Raw genomic sequence first — 22652 nt, forward strand, 5'->3', positions numbered from 1 at the left:
AAGAATATAACTACTATAATACAGCTCCTATATACAAGAATATAACTACTATAATACAGCTCCTATATACAAGAATATATCTACTATAATACTGCTCCTATATACAAGAATATAACTACTATAATACTCCTCCTATATACAAGAATATAACTACTATAATACTGCTCCTATATACAAGAATATAACTACTATAATACTGCCTCCTATATACAAGAATATAACTACTATAATACTGCTCCTATATACAAGAATATAACTACTATAATACTGCTCCTGTATACAAGAATATAACTACTATAATACAGCTCCTATATACAAGAATATAACTACTATAATACAGCTCCTATATACAAGAATATAACTACTACAATACTGCTCCTATATACAAGAATATAACTACTATATGACTGTCTCCCATTAAACAGGATTAGAACAATAATAACATTTATATATGACCAGTTTTTCTTTAATTCATAGTTGACATATCAGTAATATCAGAAAATACATTAATTCAAGTATCATTCATCTTCTATGATCATCAATACATCATGGTTGCCCTAAAATTTCTTTGAGAAGATCACATGTTTTATTGTGGATGACTTCCCTGAGTTTGCGCACGCGCCGGGCACTTGACATGCCCACAAAGCTGTGCGGCTGTAGGACCGCCATGCCGTTATGTGCGTCCCCCATGATTATGAGCTGTCCACTGACAGAGGTGATGTTGGGACACGGGCAACTCCAGTCCATGTTGAGAAGAGTGATCTCTAGTGGTTGCTTTCCCAAAAATTTCAGTCCCATTTTTTCATCTTTCAGGATTTCTTCCACCGAAACAAGAGCATGTCCAGATTCTTGGTCATCGGTCAACTCTACTATCCGGCCAAGGATGGCAAAGTCACTTTTACAGAGGCTGGTCACCAGCTTCTGCCGGGGCTTACAGACTTTGCACTTTTGGTTTTTGGGGAAGGGGCAGGATTCTTCACACATTTCTTTACTTTCAAAGTTGTTTTCATTGCCGCCACACCCGCCATAAATGAACGACTGGCACTGACTGAGTAACTTGTTGAATGCCCATCGGGGCTCGTAGGCTTTGCACGGACCTTGGAGGGCAGGATGGTTACAGATATTGACGGGTCCATTCATACACGTTATCATACACGACTCGTAGGTCTCGAAATGATTCAGGTTGCTGTTGCAGTTGCCGTACACGAACACAAAACAATTATTTTTCTTGGCATCGAAGTACCACCGCGTCTGCTCCTCTCCACAGTCCTTACTGTCCGGAGGCTTCAGACACTCATCGGTGGGAAAAAAAGTTTGGTTTCCAGATTTCTCCTTGGCGGGCTGCTCTTTGACAGACAAGGGAAAGTTGATCTTGAGGATGCCCCCACTGTTTTTGGCCGTACATATATAGACTCCAGTGTCTTGTAGTTGTGTGTTATAGATGACTAGCTGGGCGATGTTGGTGACCACTATGTTGGCCACCACATGATTGGGCCGCATGACTACATTTTCCTTTCCTTCCTTCTCCCACGTTATTTCCGGTTTGGGCTTACCAGTTACATCGCAATGGAAGCTGACCGTGTCTCCGACGTTGACCGTCTTGTGAGTGGGTTTGTTGACCAGAGCTGGTGGCAGCACGTTGGTGATGACCATTTCGGCTGATGGAATGGTTGGGACGGCTGTTGATGGCAGAGGGCTAGTGTGTGGCCAGGTGAGGTGATACTTGCATGTGACTACGGTCAACGTTATCCCCCTGGAGCAAGCTTCGGCATCCATAAAGCACTTGTTATAGTAGGTGAGACCATCGGAAGCGCAGGTGAAACTCGGTTCCTTCTCGCATCTATCTTTGCATTTGCAGATCGGTTGTCCGTCCCAAAGGTCACACTCTGACCCTTGCTGAGCACACATGAAGAGGTCACAAGTAGCCTGTTTGGGCATCCCCACGGGACCTTTCCTCCCCTTCACATCCATGTATCGGGCTGCCACGCAGCTCTTTGTTCCACAGACATTTGGGCAACACTTCTCGTAGGTTTCACATTCCTAGTGAATAGAAAAACAAAACACAACATAAAAATTATCAAAAACATAAAAAAAAAGACTTTGTACTAGGGCTGCATGTTAAATCACAATCACATCATGATTTATTGATGAGAATTACAATTACCTGTGGCAGCTGCAGCCTGGCACCATATCACACATGCAGGGGCTGGGGCTGTAGTCTGTGTAGACTCTGGACACTACAGGAGATAGCGCACATTGTACTCACCTGATCGGCTTCGCACTCTCTCTGACAGGTGCTCTGAGCGTCCACCCACAGGTTGGGATTCATATCGTTCGGACATAACCCGGCATGGGAGTACCTCGTGTGGGGCACCGCTTCTCCTCGCAGAAGTAAACAAAGAAGAATCACCGTGTGTGTCCCAGCAGCCTTCACCCCCATACAGGTACCATAGACTGGACGAGGCATCTCAGGACTCCCGGAAAAAGGCTGAATTCTATCCTTATAAATACAAAAATATTTTAAAAAATAAACAAAAAATTTCTGTATGGTGTGTGTAGTGCAGTGCCCAGCGTACAGTGCGGTCAGTAACACAGCCCGCTCCGATCTGCACTGGATTAATGGTCTTATAAAAAAATAACCCTTTAATTCATGCAGGCGGCATGTGTGTATTTACGGTACAATTTATTCCATCGCTCCATTAATTAATTCGGGAAATCTTCATTTCATAGGACAATACGTTCTTGTCCTCGGTTTAGTCTGTGAATTTCCGAGGAAGAAAAAAAAAAACATTCTGGAAAGACTTAAAAGGATTTCGCTTGCGGCGGCGGCGGCGCCTTCACCCCCCACTTTATTAATTGTTCTGTTCACGGGTGAAGGGTTTTAATTTATGTAATATGACGAAACGAAATACGACGACTGTTGGGTAATTATATAAAGCGTTTGAGTTTAATTGGGAGAGACACGTTTACATAGGACTGCTCAATTATTCAGAGCGGCACAGAAACCTTATATATCAAATCAAGAGCTTAATAAATTCCTGCGCAGCATTATACAACATAAGACCCTTGTTCTTTGTTAGGTCTCGGTGAAACCCAATGAGCGGGCGGCCTCTGAAATCCACAATATTTACCGCGGGAATTGTCTGAGCCGATTAGTCAAATCCAAAATATAGAATTCTTACTGTCAGCGCAGAATAATAGGTAGAGCCACGTGATTGTCTACAACCGCAACACAGAGTCCTTCTCCGAGATGATACAAACCACATTCAAAGTCCATGACAGAAAGATACCAGGTTATATCCACAGCAGTTATATAGCAGTATGATCACAGCAGTTATATAGCAGTATGATCACAACAGTTATATATCAGTATGATCACAACTTATTAGGTTATATCCACAGCAGTTATATATCAGTATGATCACAGCGGTTATATATCAGTATGATCACAGCGGTTATATATCAATATGACCACAACTTATTAGGTTATATCCACAGCAGTTATATATCAGTATGATCACAGCGGTTATATATCAGTATGATCACAGCAGTTATATATCAGTATGATCACAGCGGTTATATATCAGTATGACCACAACTTATTAGGTTATATCCACAGCAGTTATATATCAGTATGATCACAGCGGTTATATATCAGTATGATCACAGCAGTTATATATCAGTATGATCACAGCGGTTATATATCAGTATGATCACAGCGGTTATATATCAATATGACCACAACTTATTAGGTTATATCCACAGCAGTTATATATCAGTATTTATATATCAGTATTTATATATCAGTATGATCACAACTTATTAGGTTATATCCACAGCAGTTATATATCAGTATTTATATATCAGTATGATCACAGAGGTTATATATCAGTATGACCACAACTTATTAGGTTATATCCACAGCAGTTATATATCAGTATGATCACAACGGTTATATATCAGTATGATCACAGCGGTTATATATCAGTATGATCACAGCGGTTATATATCAGTATGATCACAGCGGTTATATATCAGTATGATAACAACTTATTAGGTTATATCCACAGCAGTTATATATCAGTATTTATATATCAGTATGATCACAGCGGTTATATATCAGTATGATCACAGCGGTTATATATCAGTATGATCACAGCGGTTATATATCAGTATGATCACAGCGGTTATATATCAGTATGACCACAACTTATTAGGTTATATCCACAGCAGTTATATATCAGTATTTATATATCAGTATGATCACAGCGGTTATATATCAGTATGATCACAACTTATTAGGTTATATCCACAGCGGTTATATATCAGTATGATCACAACGGTTATATATCAGTATGATCACAACTTATTAGGTTATATCCACAGCAGTTATATATCAGTATTTATATATCAGTATGATCACAGCGGTTATATATCAGTATGATCACAACTTATTAGGTTATATCCACAGCGGTTATATATCAGTATGATCACAGCGGTTATATATCAGTATGATCACAACTTATTAGGTTATATCCACAGCAGTTATATATCAGTATGATCACAGCGGTTATATATCAGTATGATCACAGCGGTTATATATCAGTATGACCACAACTTATTAGGTTATATCCACAGCAGTTATATATCAGTATTTATATATCAGTATGATCACAGCGGTTATATATCAGTATGATCACAACTTATTAGGTTATATCCACAGCGGTTATATATCAGTATGATCACAACGGTTATATATCAGTATGATCACAACTTATTAGGTTATATCCACAGCAGTTATATATCAGTATTTATATATCAGTATGATCACAGCGGTTATATATCAGTATGATCACAGCGGTTATATATCAGTATGATCACAGCGGTTATATATCAGTATGATCACAGCGGTTATATATCAGTATGACCACAACTTATTAGGTTATATCCACAGCGGTTATATATCAGTATGATCACAGCAGTTATATATCAGTATGATCACAACTTATTAGGTTATATCCACAGCAGTTATATATCAGTATTTATATATCAGTATGATCACAGCGGTTATATATCAGTATGATCACAGCGGTTATATATCAGTATGATCACAGCGGTGATATATATTAGTATGATCACAGCGGTTATATATCAGTATGACCACAACTTATTAGGTTATATCCACAGCGGTTATATATCAGTATGATCACAGCGGTTATATATCAGTATGATCACAGCGGTTATATATCAGTATGACCACAACTTATTAGGTTATATCCACAGCAGTTATATATCAGTATTTATATATCAGTATGATCACAGCGGTTATATATCAGTATGATCACAACTTATTAGGTTATATCCACAGCAGTTATATAGCAGTATGATCACAGCGGTTATATATCAGTATGATCACAACTTATTAGGTTATATCCACAGCGGTTATATATCAGTATGATCACAACGGTTATATATCAGTATGATCACAACTTATTAGGTTATATCCACAGCAGTTATATATCAGTATTTATATATCAGTATGATCACAGCGGTTATATATCAGTATGATCACAGCGGTTATATATCAGTATGACCACAACTTATTAGGTTATATCCACAGCGGTTATATATCAGTATGACCACAACTTATTAGGTTATATCCACAGCGGTTATATATCAGTATGATCACAACTTATTAGGTTATATCCACAGCGGTTATATATCAGTATGATCACAGCGGTTATATATCAGTATGATCACAGCGGTTATATATCAGTATGACCACAACTTATTAGGTTATATCCACAGCGGTTATATATCAGTATGATCACAGCGGTGATATATATTAGTATGATCACAGCGGTTATATATCAGTATGACCACAACTTATTAGGTTATATCCACAGCGGTTATATATCAGTATGATCACAACGGTTATATATCAGTATGATCACAGCGGTTATATATCAGTATGATCACAGCGGTTATATATCAGTATGATCACAGCGGTTATATATCAGTATGACCACAACTTATTAGGTTATATCCACAGCAGTTATATATCAGTATTTATATATCAGTATGATCACAGCGGTTATATATCAGTATGATCACAACTTATTAGGTTATATCCACAGCGGTTATATATCAGTATGATCACAACGGTTATATATCAGTATGATCACAACTTATTAGGTTATATCCACAGCAGTTATATATCAGTATTTATATATCAGTATGATCACAGCGGTTATATATCAGTATGATCACAACGGTTATATATCAGTATGATCACAGCGGTTATATATCAGTATGATCACAGCGGTTATATATCAGTATGATCACAGCGGTTATATATCAGTATGACCACAACTTATTAGGTTATATCCACAGCGGTTATATATCAGTATGATCACAGCGGTTATATATCAGTATGACCACAACTTATTAGATTATATCCTCAGCGGTTATATATCAGTATGATCACAGCGGTTATATATCAGTATGACCACAACTTATTAGATTATATCCTCAGCGGTTATATATCAGTATGATCACAGCGGTTATATATCAGTATGACCACTAATGAGTAGGTCCATTTCTTCCTGCAAAGGACAGGACAAATAATACCAATAAACAATGTCATTGCACAACCTATGGGGGGAAAATGTGCTGCTTTGGACTAAAGGATAGAGAATGTACGAGTAGTAAACATTACACTTTCCTTTACGTACTGCAGCAGCATCAATGGGGATTTAACAATTAACCAAATGTGTTGGGGAGTTCTGCACTGTGGACTGTATCTCTGATATTCAATTGTGGACTTCTGGCTCCCAGTGAAAATAGTATAACTTTATTGTACCATATCTTCACAAGTGGACCGTATCAAAAATAATAAAACATGAGATAAAACCGCAAACAAAACGCCCACCAACTTGTATATAGCCCACTGGGAAGAGATCGTCTGGTATCTACCTGCCAACCCATTTCACCATCTTATTGGGTGGTATGGTCGGTATATAGATGACATCCTCCTAGTGTGTGAGGGAAAGCATTCACAGGCGGCAGATTTTGTAAACTTTTTGACTGATAATGATTTTGGTTTATCTTTTTTGGGGCGGGAAATTGTGTAAATACTAAACTATATCGCAAGCCGTGGGCAGGAAATAGTTTATTTCTTGCTTGTAGGTGCGATCCTAAACACGTAGTTCAGAATCTATATATTGGTGAATTTGTACAAGTTAGGCCCCTTTCACACTACAGTTAAAGGGGTACTCCGCTGCTCAGTGTTTGGAACAAACTGTTCCAAACGCTGGAGCCGGGAGCTCGTGACATCATAGCCCCACTTCCCTCATTACATCACGCCACGCCCCCTCAATGCAAGTCTATGGGAGGGGGCGTGACAGCCGTCACGCCCCCTCCCATAGACTTGCATTGAGGGGGCGGGGTGTGATGTCATGAGCAGGCGGGGCTGTGACGTCATGAGCTCCCAAATCCAACGTTCGGAACAGTTTGTTCCAAATGCTGAGCAGCGGAGTACCCCTTTAAGTTCCTGAATTCGGACACCCGTTATTCAGCAATAGATAAAATAACGGAATACAATGGATGATAACTGATGTCCGTTAACGTTGGTCATGTGCCATCCGTTATCACCCGTTATAGTCTGTTATTTTATTTCCATGTGACTTCCTGGTTGTAATGCTGCACTGAGCATGCTCAGTACAAAAAACGGATCATAAATAAAATCGGACAATAACGGATGTTTTTTGTGAACATCCATCTCTCATAGACTTCAATGTTAACTTTCACCTTCATTTTTGCCGTAACAAATTTTAGTGCATGCACCGTCTCCGGCAAAAATAACGGAGATTAGTATAAACGGACATGCCTGATGCAAAAGGATGGTCAAAAAAAATCTCGGACATGAATAGGATTTTTTGACGTCCGTTTACAGGACTATTCGACGGGAGTAATGGCGGAGATTTTTACAGGATGATACCTGTAGTGTGAAAGGGGCCTAACAAGGGCGTGTTCACACAATACTCTCCTAGGACGTGCAGTCACAGACCAGGAATATGTAAATCGAGCAGGTCGGGCACCGCCTCCAGTGCGCAATTCACTCAATATTACAGAGGATCTTCTGGGGGTCATATGTCAGAACCTAATGGATGTATTTTAGTCAGTGACCCCTCATTGGACTCCTGTTCTCCCGCACTATAACACGGGGTTGGGTTTAGTGTGGGTGAGCCGGCTGACATACACTTGATCATTTGCTTTAGTTATTGTCTTTGTATTCTGTCGGTTGTATTACCTTTTTTATATTATGCGTTGTTCAGTGAGTACTGGCTAACCTGATGTCGTAATGTGGGTGTAACTGAGCTGTAGGGTTAAAGCACGGTGGGATATTGTAACTTCATGCCATGAATAAGATCAGATAACAGGTTAAAACACGACAGCGTTTCGTTTGTGGTTTTATCTCTCCCGATCCAGTCAACTTGTAAGGATTTAAATATGCTACAATAAAGCTTTACTATTTAAAATGGAGGCCAGAATATTCTCCTTGCGCTGGATTACTACGCTTAGACTCGGCGTTGCCGTTTGACTCCGTGCTTCCATTCGGGACCTATTTTTGCTGCTATGTGAACGTCCATACGTATGGAGGTGCTGAGCGTACCCTACACAATTTCTGGGTCCTATAATAGAAGTAGACTGTCAGCATGGCCTGAAATCTAAAATCATATGCTAAAAAAACTAATTGGATGGATCTAAAAGACAGACGTATGGTAGTACATTTATCTGTTTTTTCATACATATACAGTGACCCCCCCGACCTACCATATATATACAGTGACCCCCCGACCTACGATGGCCCAGACATACCATATATATATACAGTGACCCCCCCGACCTACCATATATATACAGTGACCCCCCCGACCTACGATGGCCCCGACATACCATATATATATACAGTGACCCCCCCGACCTACGATGGCCCAGACATACCATATATATATACAGTGACCCCCCCGACCTACGATGGCCCCGACATACCATATATATATACAGTGACCCCCCCGACCTACGATGGCCCAGACATACCATATATATATATATATACAGTGACCCCCCCGACCTACGATGGCCCCGACATACCATATATATATATATATATACAGTGACCCCCCCGACCTACGATGGCCCAGACATACCATATATATATACAGTGACCCCCCCGACCTACGATGGCCCCGACATACCATATATATATATATATATATATATATATATATATATATACATACAGTGACTACCCCGACATACCATATATATACAGTGACCCCCCCGACCTGCGATTGCCCCGACATACCATATATATACAGTGACCCCCGACCTACAATGGCCCCGACCTACCATATATATACAGTGACCCCCGACCTACGATGGCCCAGACATACCATATATATACAGTGACCCCCGACCTACGATGACCCCGACATACCATATATATATATACAGTGACCCCCCGACCTACGATGGCCCCGACATACCATATATATGCAGTGACCCCCCCGACCTACGATGGCCCCGACATACCATATATATATATATATATACAGTGACCCCCCCGACCTACGATGGCCCAGACATACCATATATATATACAGTGACCCCCCCGACCTACGATGGCCCCGACATACCATATATATATATATATATATATATATATATATACATACAGTGACTACCCCGACATACCATATATATACAGTGACCCCCCCGACCTGCGATTGCCCCGACATACCATATATATACAGTGACCCCCGACCTACAATGGCCCCGACCTACCATATATATACAGTGACCCCCGACCTACGATGGCCCAGACATACCATATATATACAGTGACCCCCGACCTACGATGACCCCGACATACCATATATATATATACAGTGACCCCCCGACCTACGATGGCCCCGACATACCATATATATGCAGTGACCCCCCCGACCTACGATGGCCCCGACATACCATATATATGCAGTGACCCCCGACCTACGATGGCCCCGACATACCATATATATGCAGTGACCCCCGACCTACGATGGCCCCGACATACCATATATATATACAGTGACCCCCTGACCTACGATGGCCCCGACATACCATATATATGCAGTGACCCCCCCGACCTACGATGGCCCCGACATACCATATATATACAGTGACCCCCCCGACCTACGATGGCCCCGACATACCATATATATACAGTGACCCCCGACCTACGATGGCCCCGACATATCATATATATGCAGTGACCCCCCGACCTACGATGGCCCCGACATACCATATATATACAGTGACCCCCCCGACCTACGATGGCCCCGACATACCATATATATGCAGTGACCCCCGACCTACGATGGCCCCGACATACCATATATATATATATATACAGTGACCCCCCGACCTACGATGGCCCCGACATATCATATATATGCAGTGACCCCCCGACCTACGATGGCCCCGACATACCATATATATACAGTGACCCCCCCGACCTACGATGGCCCCGACATACCATATATATGCAGTGACCCCCGACCTACGATGGCCCCGACATACCATATATATATACAGTGACCCCCTGACCTACGATGGCCCCGACATACCATATATATGCAGTGACCCCCCGACCTACGATGGCCCCGACATACCATATATATACAGTGACCCCCCCCGACCTACGATGGCCCCGACATACCATATATATGCAGTGACCCCCGACCTACGATGGCCCCGACATACCATATATATATATACAGTGACCCCCTGACCTACGATGGCCCCGACATACCATATATATATACAGTGACCCCCCCCGACCTACGATGGCCCCGACATACCATATATATACAGTGACCCCCGACCTACGATGGCCCCGACATACCATATATATGCAGTGACCCCCGACCTACGATGGCCCCGACATACCATATATATATACAGTGACCCCCGACCTACGATGGCCCCGACATACCATATATATACAGTGACCTCCCGACCTACGATGGCCCCGACATACCATATATATATACAGTAACCCCCCGACCTACGATGGCCCCGACATACCATATATATACAGTGACCTCCCGACCTACGATGGCCCCGACATACCATATATATACAGTAACCCCCCGACCTACGATGGCCCCGACATACCATATATATATATATATATATATATATATATATATATATACACACAGTGACCCCTCGACCTACGATGGCCCCGACATACCATATATATATACAGTGACCCCCCCGACCTACGATGGACCCGACATACCATATATATACAGTAACCCCCCGACCTACGATGGCCCCGACATACCATATATATACAGTGACCCCTCGACCTACGATGGCCCCGACATATCATATATATACAGTAACCCCCGACCTACGATGGCCCCGACATACCATATATATACAGTAACCCCCCGACCTACGATGGCCCCGACATACCATATATATATATATACAGTAACCCCCGACCTACGATGGCCCCGACATACCATATATATACAGTAACCCCCGACCTACGATGGCCCCGACATACCATATATATATATATATATATATATATATATACAGTAACCCCCCCGACCTACGATGGCCCCGACATACCATATATATACAGTGACCCCCCCGACCTACGATGGCCCCGACATACCATATATATATATATATATATACAGTGACCCCTCGACCTACGATGGCCCCGACATACCATATATATATACAGTGACCCCCCCGACCTACGATGGACCCGACATACCATATATATACAGTGATCCCCCGACCAACGATGGCCCCGACATACCATATATATATACAGTGACCCCTCGACCTACGATGGCCCCGACATACCATATATATATACAGTGACCCCTCGACCTACGATGGCCCCGACATACCATATATATATATACAGTGACCCCCCCGACCTACGATGGCCCCGACATACCATATATATATATACAGTGACCCCCCCGACCTACGATGGACCCGACATACCATATACATACAGTGACCCCCCCCGACCTACGATGGCCCCGACATACCATATATATACAGTGACCCCCCCCGACCTACGATGGCCCCGACATACCATATATATATATATATATATATATATATACAGTGACCCCCCCGACATACCATATATATATACAGTGACCCCCCCGACCTGCGATGGCCCCGACATACCATATATATACAGTGACCCCCCCGACCTACGATGGCCCCGACATACCATATATATACAGTGACCCCCCCGACCTACGATGGCCCCGACATACTATATATATATACAGTGACCCCCCCGACCTACGATGGCCCCGACATACCATATATACAGTGACCACCCCGACCTACGATGGCCCCGACATACCATATATAGTGACCCCCACGACCTACGATGGACCCGACATACCATATATATACAGTGACCCCCCCGACCTACGTTGGCCCCGACATACCATATATATATATATATATATATATATATATATACAGTGACCCCCCGACCTACGATGGCCCCGACATACCATATATATACAGTGACCCCCCCGACCTACGATGGCCCCGACATACCATATATATACAGTGACCCCCCGACCTACGATGGCCCCGACATACCGTATATATACAGTAACCCCTCCGACCTACGATGGCCCCGACATACCATATATATATATACAGTGACCCCCCCGACCTACGATGGCCCCGACATACCATATATATATATATATATATATATATATATATATATATATATACAGTGACCCCCCCGACCTACGATGGCCCCGACATACGATCATTTCCACATACGATCACATGGTGAAGGCAGCATCAACATACGATGCTTTTGTATGTCGGGGCCATCGCATAAACGGCTATCCCTCAGTGCAGACTGCTTCAGCTGACACCGGATAGCCGTTTACGGTGCCCCGTGTAGTCCGCTGACCATCACTTACCTGTCCTCTGGGTTCCGTCGTGTCCTCTTCGGGATCCCCTGCATCGTCGGTGCTCTCCATCGTCGTAATCACGTCGCTGCACACGCCGTCCCGTCATCCAATAGGAGCGGCGTGCGTAGCGACGTGATGGCGGCGACGGAGAGCGCGGATGCCAGGGAAGAAGAGGCCTTGCCGGAGCATCGGGGACACATCGGGGACGTGGCGACAGCGATGGAAGGCGACATCCCGGGCAGCGGTGACGGTCCGGAGCGTCGGGGACAGGTGAGTATAACCTCCAATACCAGTGGTCTTCAATCTGCGGACCTCCAGATGTTGCAAAACTACAACTCCCAGCATGCCCGGACAGCCGTTGGCTGTCCGGGCATGCTGGGTGTTGTAGTTTTGCAACATCTGGAGGTCCGCAGGTTGTAGACCACTGTCCTATACTTTACATTGCACGGATCCCTCAACATACGATGGTTTCAACAAACGATGGTCCATTTGGAACGGATTCCCATCGTATGTTGAGGGACAAATAAATATAAATATATATATATATATATATATATATATATATATATATATATATATATATACACACACACACACACAATTGTGGAAATGGATTAAACACAGTGTTACGGTAATACAATTTATAGACAGTAAAGATGGTGGGGGGGGGGAGCCCTGGAAAAGCTATTCTTGGGTAAATGAGCGGCCACCATTCCCGTCCTATTAGGATATAGTGAAGGTGTTATATGAAGGGATCCTGTAATGTACAGTGTAGGACAGACGAGTGAAACCATCCCCTGAAATAAAGGAAGTGAGATTTATTTATTCACACACAGGATAGGGTCCGCTCCAGGCTTCCATGTACATCCCCTTTAAACATAACTGCGCTGGCTGAGATACACAGGAGTCGGATACCGCGGTCAGAGATTTTCGTATTACAGACTTAGGTCTAATCTGTTTCTTGACCTAATCGCAGTCACACGGTTGACAAGCTCCAAAATTATCATCATCATCATCATCATCATCATCATGTGCTGAAATGGCTTCCTCCGAAAGCCGATATTAGATACAGCGCTGGTCTGTACCTCAAAAGGAGGGAAATAGATTTACAGGAGACCGACCCCCCCCCCCCCCAGAAGATAAACTACATTGTGTCCCCCTCCCATATTATTATTATCACTTACCTATGTAAATAAGACACAACCTAACATTATAATCTCAAATGGGGAGTTACGCCCCCTACTGACTAGGTGAATGATAACCCCAAATGTTCCCAGAATAAAGCACAACACAAAGAAGCACTCCGGGTTTATTTCCTCTCATATCATATACACGCTCACTCATTAATCCTACAGTGCCATCTGTTTTATTCCAGCACAGCTGCATTGATGCAGCTCATTACTGTAACTGGGTCATGTAATCACCATTCAGAATTATTGCTTAAAAGGGGTATTTTGTCTCTCAGAAATTGTTGCTGGGGCGGAATGACAATTAATAGGAGTACACCGGGATAAAAAAAAAAAAAAAAAAAAACAATGTATCCCCTATCTTAAGATCATGGGGGCCTGACCACCTGGACCCCCCCCCGCGATCTCTCGCATTGTGCCCAGGCTCTGCTCCTGAATGGGGCATGTTGAGCACTGTATGGAAGCAATGGCCGACAGGTCCCCTCCACGCAGCTCCGGCTCTCCCACAGAGATGCATGAAGTGGTGGGTCAGCCACTGCTTTGTGTGGTGGTCAAACACGCCCTATTCAGGAGGAGAGCCGGGGGCACCAGGGGCACTGCGATCTGACCCTTGACCCCTATGCCTCGAATAGGGAATACATTTTTCTATCCCGGAGTACTCCTTTAATAAGAACACATACTTACCTACCTCACTACGGGAAAGTTGAAGATTTGCAACAGCTGGAGACACACTGTTAGGAAAAAAAAAAAAAAGTCAAAATAAATGGGCTCAGGGATGTGATGACCTGATGTGCGGCTGCCATTATTTCATAGCTGCCTGGCACTTCCTCAGCCGGGTGGTATAAAGGCACTGAAGGGGCAGTGGGCTGGAGCCATCATCTCTCAGTGCTGCAGTACTAGTACTCTCATCATGGAACAGAGTAATGGTACCGCGGAGGGACAGCTCCTGCACATCCCCCGGCCCCTACACCGCCAGGCAGCCTGCGCTGCTTTTACTCACATCACCAGGTGGAGAATATAGAGTTACAGCACCCACTCTACCAGCCCTAGCCTAGTACTGCATAGTGGGTGCTATAGATGCTGCAGTCAGTGTGACCGCAGCATCTATAGGGTGACAGGGGGAGTGACCTTTCTCTGCTCTTAATCATCGCCCCTCTGGTAGCCATGGCCACCAGAAGGCTGACAATGTCCTCCGCTGTCATGGCTATAAAAGCTTAGACTTTCTATAACATACATATGTCCTGCACTAAACATATGCCCGTCAGTGTTACACTGATAACCATAGGCATTATACAAAGCAGTACAGATGTCTATTGCACTTTATTATATCTGCATGAAAAAAAGTCAAAATTGAAAAGCTGAAATTAATCAAACGTGAAAAAATGTGATAATTAACAAGTGAAAAATGTATGTGAATAATTATATGTGTTTGTATAACTAAAAGTCGCATGTTATGATAAATGTGTTGCACATAAGGAAAACCAAAATCAGACAATAAAAAAATGACTTCATAAAATTTCCCAAGACAACAATGATAAACCTCCCCCATAAGTTGGTCCGCAGTTTTGACATAATTATACAGTTCTGCAACTCTCTATCATACTTGTGCCACCCGTGTCCTCAGGCAGTGTGTAGTATTGCAGCTCAGTTCCATTGAAGTAAATGGAGACAAGATGTAATACCAAACACAACCTGAAGACAAAGGGTGACGCTGTTTTTTTTTTTAGAAGATATCCACTCTGGTTTTCTATTCCTGGACAACCCCTTTAACCGGATACAAAAAGGGGTCTGCTTTGCCCATAGCGGCCAGTCACAGCTCGGCTTTCATTTCTCTAATTGCTTCGGTGAAAGTAAAGCTGAGCTGTGATTGGTTGCTGTGGAAATTTTAGTCTCGGACAGTGATAAGAGCGGGCACCCATGCCACTGAATGGTAACATTACCTTTATCAGCGTCTGGAGATTCACCCTGGTTTTTTCCAGCACAAGGGAAGAGCTATTTAACCCTACAAAAGCAACTCAGCCCTTCTCAGCGGTTTTACTTTCATTGTTCATGAGAATGACACAGTAATGCCTAATCTTCCCTGTGGTGGCGCTACAGGAGGACTGAACACATACACATTTCCCCACATATTACAGCTGATTGTTTGAGATCAGATCATGAAGGTACGCTTCCAAAATACAGCAGAAAATTATTGTAGAGGTTCTTGTGTATGCCATGTGAATACCTGTTTCAGCTTATGTGGCAGGTGTGGGCTTTTCAGCCATAGTGGAGAGGAGGTGGACAACTACTAAAGATCAGTATACAGGTAGAGTTTGAGGGGAGGTGTATAACTACTACATATCCTGATCCCATAGCGTTAGTAGCAGTATACAGATAGAGCTGGACGAGAGGGATCTGGTAGGTAATGTCAACTTGTAGTTCACAGGACTGAACACTTCCTCCGGCACATTAAACAATGATTTCCAGTGTCAGGTTGGTTATCACATGACCCAGTTACAGTAACTACAGGGACCCAGCTGTGCTGTAATTAAACAGATGACACTGTAGGACAAGTGATGGCGAGTATGCATGATAATGACAAAAAACAAAACGACAAACAACCTGGAGTGCTTCTTTATCAAAAATTGCTCATAAGACACAAAAACTTAACAATAACAAGTTTATTTGAAAAAGCATGTAAATACCAAGCCAAGTAACAACAAAGCACATTTACATCAGAGTCTTGAAGAGCTTTTATTGGATATTCTATCACTACTCGTAAAAAAGAAAAAGTTCACAAACATTACTTTGTTTTACCAAGTCCGAAAAAAAAATGCTTTAGTTTACCCAATATGCAAGGCAGGTTCTAGTAATGTGTGCCCGCATTGTATACGGTGTGTCCTGACCAGGACGAACATCTCAAGAACAATTTCAAGAATTAAACTCTAGAGAATTACTTCAGTTCTTAACTTAAGAACCAGCTAGATTTTTTTTGTATGTTTTTTTATTTGTGTTTTTTTTTTTTTATATTTGTTTTAAATTCTCAATACAGGTTTCTGTCACCTCATATAAAGAAGATCTTCAATTAAGACATCTTGGGGTGGAGCGAAGGGCGGTCTCTTCATCTTCCGTCTTATCTGGTAAGATTCGCAGAGAAATAAAAAAAAAAGAGAGAGAGAGAAAATTATTTCATTGCCAACAACAAAAAATGATGCAAACCACCTATCTGGGTCTACAGGAGTCCCCCAAATCCTAACACCTTCATGCAAACTCCTCTAATACAGAAAAAGGGATTCGCCTGTAAAACAACGGATTTCGAATCTCTGCTTTTTCTGCCAAAAGCAGATTTTTTTTCTCAACTATATTGACACTTCCTGGATAACAAAAAACGTAACGTTCTCCTACTTAGTAGGAAAAAATTAAAGACATACCTCGGTATAAGCTTGCACTGAATGTAACATGGCCCATATATAGCGAGCAAAGATTTGCATATAAAATCTTTAATAGTATTTTGTATTAATGACATCACTGCATCCCTAGACACAGTTAAAAGAAAATTGCCAAAACTGTTAACACTGTCATTAAAACAACCAACTCTAACATGTAAATAAATAAAAAGTATATCATAAAAAATAAATAAATAAACACACAGTGTGGCTTTGCTTTGTAGACAAAGACAGAATAAAAAAAAAATAATTAAAATACACAAAAATAACAAATCTATCATCAAGCTTATTCTAGTACGTAACATCATTCAAACAATGGATTTTGGTAGAGAAAGGAGTACCTGTCAAGAGTACCTGATTAGTATGACTGAATCCTTGATTTTTAATTTGGCATTTTCAGGGGCCCGCTTACAACGCCAACGCTGAGTGAGGTATGGCAGAGAGGTGAATTTATTCATTAACCCTACACTTCCATCAATCCAATGCTACAAGGCTCTCGAGTTACAGAACAGACTGCATTAGTATGCAAGGCAGGAAGGCAAAAGACTCCAAACATCTTTCACAAAGAAACATCTAAAGAATTTTCTTTTTTTTTTTAAACACGCCAGCCAGTTTTTAGGATAAAATATAAATGCGCCTCTTTAAAGGTGAATGGCTTTGGTTATAAAAAAAAACTAAAAATATATAGATATACATTTGTTGTAGATGTTAATTATGACAAGACAACACGAGTTGTAAATGGCGCATGTTTGAAGAAGGCGCGTTGTGGTGACAGGAGGGAGATAAAAGCTGGATGGGCGTGGGGGGAGGGGTCACTACAAATACAATAAATGGTATACCTCGACATACTGCGCAGGGCTACAGAGCTCTCCTTTCATGGCCTCTTCTAGAGCGCTCTTCATCTGTGCATACTTACGCTGCACCGTTACATTCTAGCAAAACATAAGAGCTTAGGGTAGTAAGGCACAGAACACTTACCTCTGTCTGATCAGAGGTCAAATCAGATCAGTTTTAATTGGACTGAGTGTCACCTTCAGATTTTACGCCCTCGTTGGCCCCATTTACTGAGGTCTGTGCCGACAAATCCTTAGAGTCGGATTTTCGAGATTCGCTCTGTCCGTCCCGACTGCTGGACTTGCTGCTTTTTTTGTCGTCGGATCTTTTTTCTGTAGTAAGAGAAGTTACATTATAACCATTGTAAATGTCACAAAATGATTTGAGGAAAGTATTGTGATTTCGACATGCAACTGAACAAATGGTAGAATCCTCCATTTCATGTCCACTTGGCATCGGAATGATCTTCCATGATCGGAGCTGCAGGTGGACGCCATGCCACCCTTCAGATCTCATCACTGACATGAAGATTGAGAAGACATATTCTGCAGTTCCTGCTCCTCTTATTTTACATCTTGTAGTCATTGTTACATTATGTGTGAACTTGGTATTGGAAGCAGGGACAAACCTCTTTCCTTTGATCTCCTCTCTCTGTCCCGGCTTCTACTTCTGTGTTTGTAAGATTTACGTTCTCTGCTTTTAGATCGGCGCTTGTCTCTGCTGCGAGATCGATGCTTCCTATCTGTTCTGTTATGACTTCGACTCCGCTGACGCTCTCTGCTTCTAAGAAAAAATAAATAAAATTAATTCGTACAGGGGAAGTGGCAGCAGATCCCAAGTAGTAAGTGATGAGCTATCCTAGACATTTGGATGCACCTCAACAAGAGGAATGCCACCTAATGGTTAAGTAGTTCTAAAGCTTATTCCATATCCAGGACGTGTCTCAGCTTAATAGCCTTCATTAGCCATCTAAGATAGGTGAGGAAACCTATTAAGCCTAAAAGCATGGTGTGTATGCACCCCTAATGCCATGGATACGGAATAAACTTTTTAACTACTCACAGAATTGCTGACCTACCTAGTTCCAACCTAATTGATTAAGGATTTAGTCTCCCTAAGGCTGGAGGCCAAGCAGCATAGTGCTGGGGGCCATGAAGAATCTATCCGGCCACAAGACTAAACTTCTCTTCTGCTGCCCATTCTGAACAGGTAAGTGTTTGTACAATGTCTGGCCAGTAACATACCTGCTTCTCCTTCGTTCCCTGCTCCGCGACCTCTTGTGGTCACGTGACCTGCTACTTCTCCTCTCCGATGCTCTGCTCGAGTTTCGACTGCGCGAGCGGCTTCTTTTGCGCTTGTCCCTGTCACGGTTTTTGTCTTTTTCTCGCTCTTCACCTTCTCTGCGCCGTTTCTTATCCTTTTCTTCCTTTTCACGATCCTTTTCTTTGTCCTGATCTTTATCATCTTTTTCCTTTTTTGGCCGATCCTCAGGCTCATCTGTCTTTTTCCTTAGTTTTTCCTATTGCAAAATAAAAAATAAAAAGTTTAGACTTTACAACCAAAAGCCTTCAGGGTGCAACCAAAAGGACCCCTCCAGTCTAATTAATTACAATCAAATGTTATTGTTCCTTTGTCTCCTTAACAACAATGGACGTAAATGTACATCATAGTGCGGTGGTACGTAACATACCATGACGTACATTTACGCTGCGCCATGACCGCGAGCACCGGACCAGTGCTCATGTCATGTGAGGCAAGTCACGGCTGCTATCAGAAACCAGGGATCCGCCAGTAAAGGCAGACATCCGCGATCTCGCAGATGTTTGCCATTAACCCCTCAGATGCCGTGATCTACAGATCACGGCATCTGTGGCAGTGCGGTACTTTAAATGGATTATCAGATCGCCCGCAGCACTGCCGCAAGGATCCGATCATCTATGATGGTGGACGAAGGTCCCCTCACCTGCCTCAGTCTGTCTCCTGGGGTCTTCTGCTCTGGTCTGAGATCAAGCAGACCAGAAGATGACCGATAACTTTGATTAGTGCCATGTCCTACGCATAGCACCGAACACTATTAGAAAGTTATTAGTCCAAAGTTGCTGCTTTTTTGTCACATTTTATTCCCAAAAAAAAGTAAAAAAATTTATAAAAAAGTAAAATATAAGCAAAAGTGGTACCTATATAAACTACAGATCACGGTGCAAAAAATGAGCCTTCCCACCGGCTCCATATACGGAAAAATGAGAAAGTCATAGGTGGTCGAAATAGAGCAAATTCAAACATACTAATTTTGTAAAAAAAAAAATTTTTTTTTTAGCGGTACAATTATAGAAAAGGAGCAGGACAAAAGGACGGAAGAACAATGTCCTCATCAACCTTAGGCAAAAAGGAAGGATCTGGCCAGAAGACAACCTTGTCCTGGTGAAGCACCAGAAACGGAGAATGGCAGGAGAGAGACGCCAATTCAGACACCCTCCGAATGGAGGTGATAGCAACAAGAAACGCCACTTTCCAAAAAAAGAGGCGCAGGGACACCTTCCCTAAGGGGTTCAAAAGGTTCACCTTGGAGGACCCCAAGAACCAGAGTCAAGTCCCAAGGGGGAGAAGGTGACCGATAAGGAGGGGCAGTATGCGCCACTCCTTGTAGAAAGGTCCGGACATGAGAATTAGCCGAACTGGAGAGCGGTTGGACTTGTCTCGATTGACCATCCAACCGAAGTAAGACAAGGTCTGGAGGTTGAGACTAAGACTCTAGGACCTGGGCCCTGGTCTGGAGCTCTGATCAGGAAGTCATTCAAGTAAGGAATCATGGAAACAACTTTTGTCCGTAAAAGGCTATCACAGGCGCCAGGACTTTGGTAAAGGTCAGCGGAAAAGTGGTCAGACCGAAACGGCGAGCCACAATAGAAAATGACCGCCCGGAACTGCAGAGCGGAGGAACCTTTGATGACCGGGAAACATGAGATGTGGACCAGGCATCCCAGAAGTAAGAGGTGACCAACCACCCAAGAAAGGTCGGCAGGTGGGGGCGACCCTTCAGACCAAGGAAGGCCTACGGGTGCCTGATGGGGCCGCAAAATGTCCAGAACAGGTAGCCGACCTCCGGAAGGACAGGTCCGGAAGGAGGGAGCCCTCTTCCCATGAAGGCGCCCGGCTGGACCCTCTGCTGTACTCTGCTGGTACCCTTTGTTGGTACCAAAGGTCCACAGAACCGGAAGGAGGACTTAGGACGGAAAGCGGTTCTGTGAGCCTTATCCAGAGGTAATAAAGAACCCTTTTCGACTCGTCGCCTCACTTTCTGAAGGCGGTGTCCACATTCCAGGCTTTTAAGCCACATGGAGGGACGGTGGCTACCAGGTAACTTGTGGTAAAGGCAGCACAGTGGCTGCGCATGGAAGCAGAACACAGAAAATCTCCAGCTGCGGAGCATCAGAGAGCTAGATTAAATAAATCCTCCAGAGGGATCTTGAAGACTACCCTGGCGGAGATGGGAGGCCATACTGAAAGGGCTCCCGACACCCAGGCCAAAGCAAAAGCAGGAAGAACCTGCTGTCTCAAAAGGTAAAGTTTTCCAAAGTCTCCACCTTCATGTCCGCTGGATCCTTGAAGGAAACCGCATCAGCCAACGGCCAGGTAGGCGCCATAGAGAGGCGGGAGACCGGCAGATCCACAGTTGGAGAGGAGGTCCACCGAGCAATGAGGTCCTTGGCGAAACCATCCTTGTTTCCTTAAACTTCTTGTCAGGGTACCTCCAGGCGGATACCCGCAGGGCGTAAAATTCAGTGTGAGAGCTCAAGTTCTTGGGGAAAAAAGGAGACTTCTGGAGCCACGTCCGAAGATCCTGGGTCCTATAGATGGAAGGTGTCTCTTATGGCCGAAATCAATGAGTACACCACATCAGGCATCACTGCGATCCTTTTGAGTCGGAGGCCGAATCAGAAACCTCATCCACAAGTTCTTCAGGTGAATGGGAACGAGGTGAGGCAGCCCTGGAAGAGGTCGGGCACGATGAGAGCAAACTTCTGGACCACGTCCCAAGTTCCTGGGTCCTATAGATGGAAAGACGTCTCTTATGGCAAAAACCAATGAGCGCACCATGTCCGACATATCCGCGCGGTCTTCTGAATTAGAGGCCGTATCTGAAACTTCATCCACAAGTTCACCAGGAGAAC

General features: G+C 43.3%; 2 protein-coding genes across 6 annotated transcripts; both read right to left on the minus strand.

Annotated features, from left to right (window-relative positions):
* Positions 1 to 327: 327 nt before the first annotated feature.
* On the minus strand, positions 328 to 17399 carry WFIKKN2 (WAP, follistatin/kazal, immunoglobulin, kunitz and netrin domain containing 2). 2 transcript variants are annotated; one of them, XM_056550127.1, is made up of 3 exons: positions 17264 to 17399; positions 2267 to 2500; positions 328 to 2040 (listed from the first exon to the last, which is right to left on the minus strand). In XM_056550127.1, exons 2-3 carry the CDS (start codon positions 2465 to 2467, stop codon positions 547 to 549), a joined length of 1695 nt encoding a protein of 564 aa, XP_056406102.1. In that variant the 5' UTR covers positions 2468 to 2500; positions 17264 to 17399; the 3' UTR covers positions 328 to 546. The 2 variants fall into 2 exon arrangements, with proteins under 2 accessions (XP_056406102.1, XP_056406101.1); XM_056550126.1 differs by having other exon boundaries at positions 2267 to 2495; positions 17264 to 17393.
* On the minus strand, positions 16867 to 19999 carry LUC7L3 (LUC7 like 3 pre-mRNA splicing factor; the record flags this gene model as incomplete). 4 transcript variants are annotated; one of them, XM_056550129.1, is given in 4 exon segments in its annotated part: positions 16867 to 17337; positions 18625 to 18812; positions 19109 to 19263; positions 19725 to 19999. In XM_056550129.1, coding segments are annotated over 3 exon segments (585 nt in total), but the record flags the coding sequence as incomplete, so codon positions are not given.
* Positions 20000 to 22652: the final 2653 nt, after the last annotated feature.

The sequence above is a fragment of the Hyla sarda genome, chromosome 13, assembly GCF_029499605.1.
Source record: "Hyla sarda isolate aHylSar1 chromosome 13, aHylSar1.hap1, whole genome shotgun sequence".
In the NCBI taxonomy this organism is placed as follows: Eukaryota; Metazoa; Chordata; class Amphibia; order Anura; family Hylidae; genus Hyla; species Hyla sarda.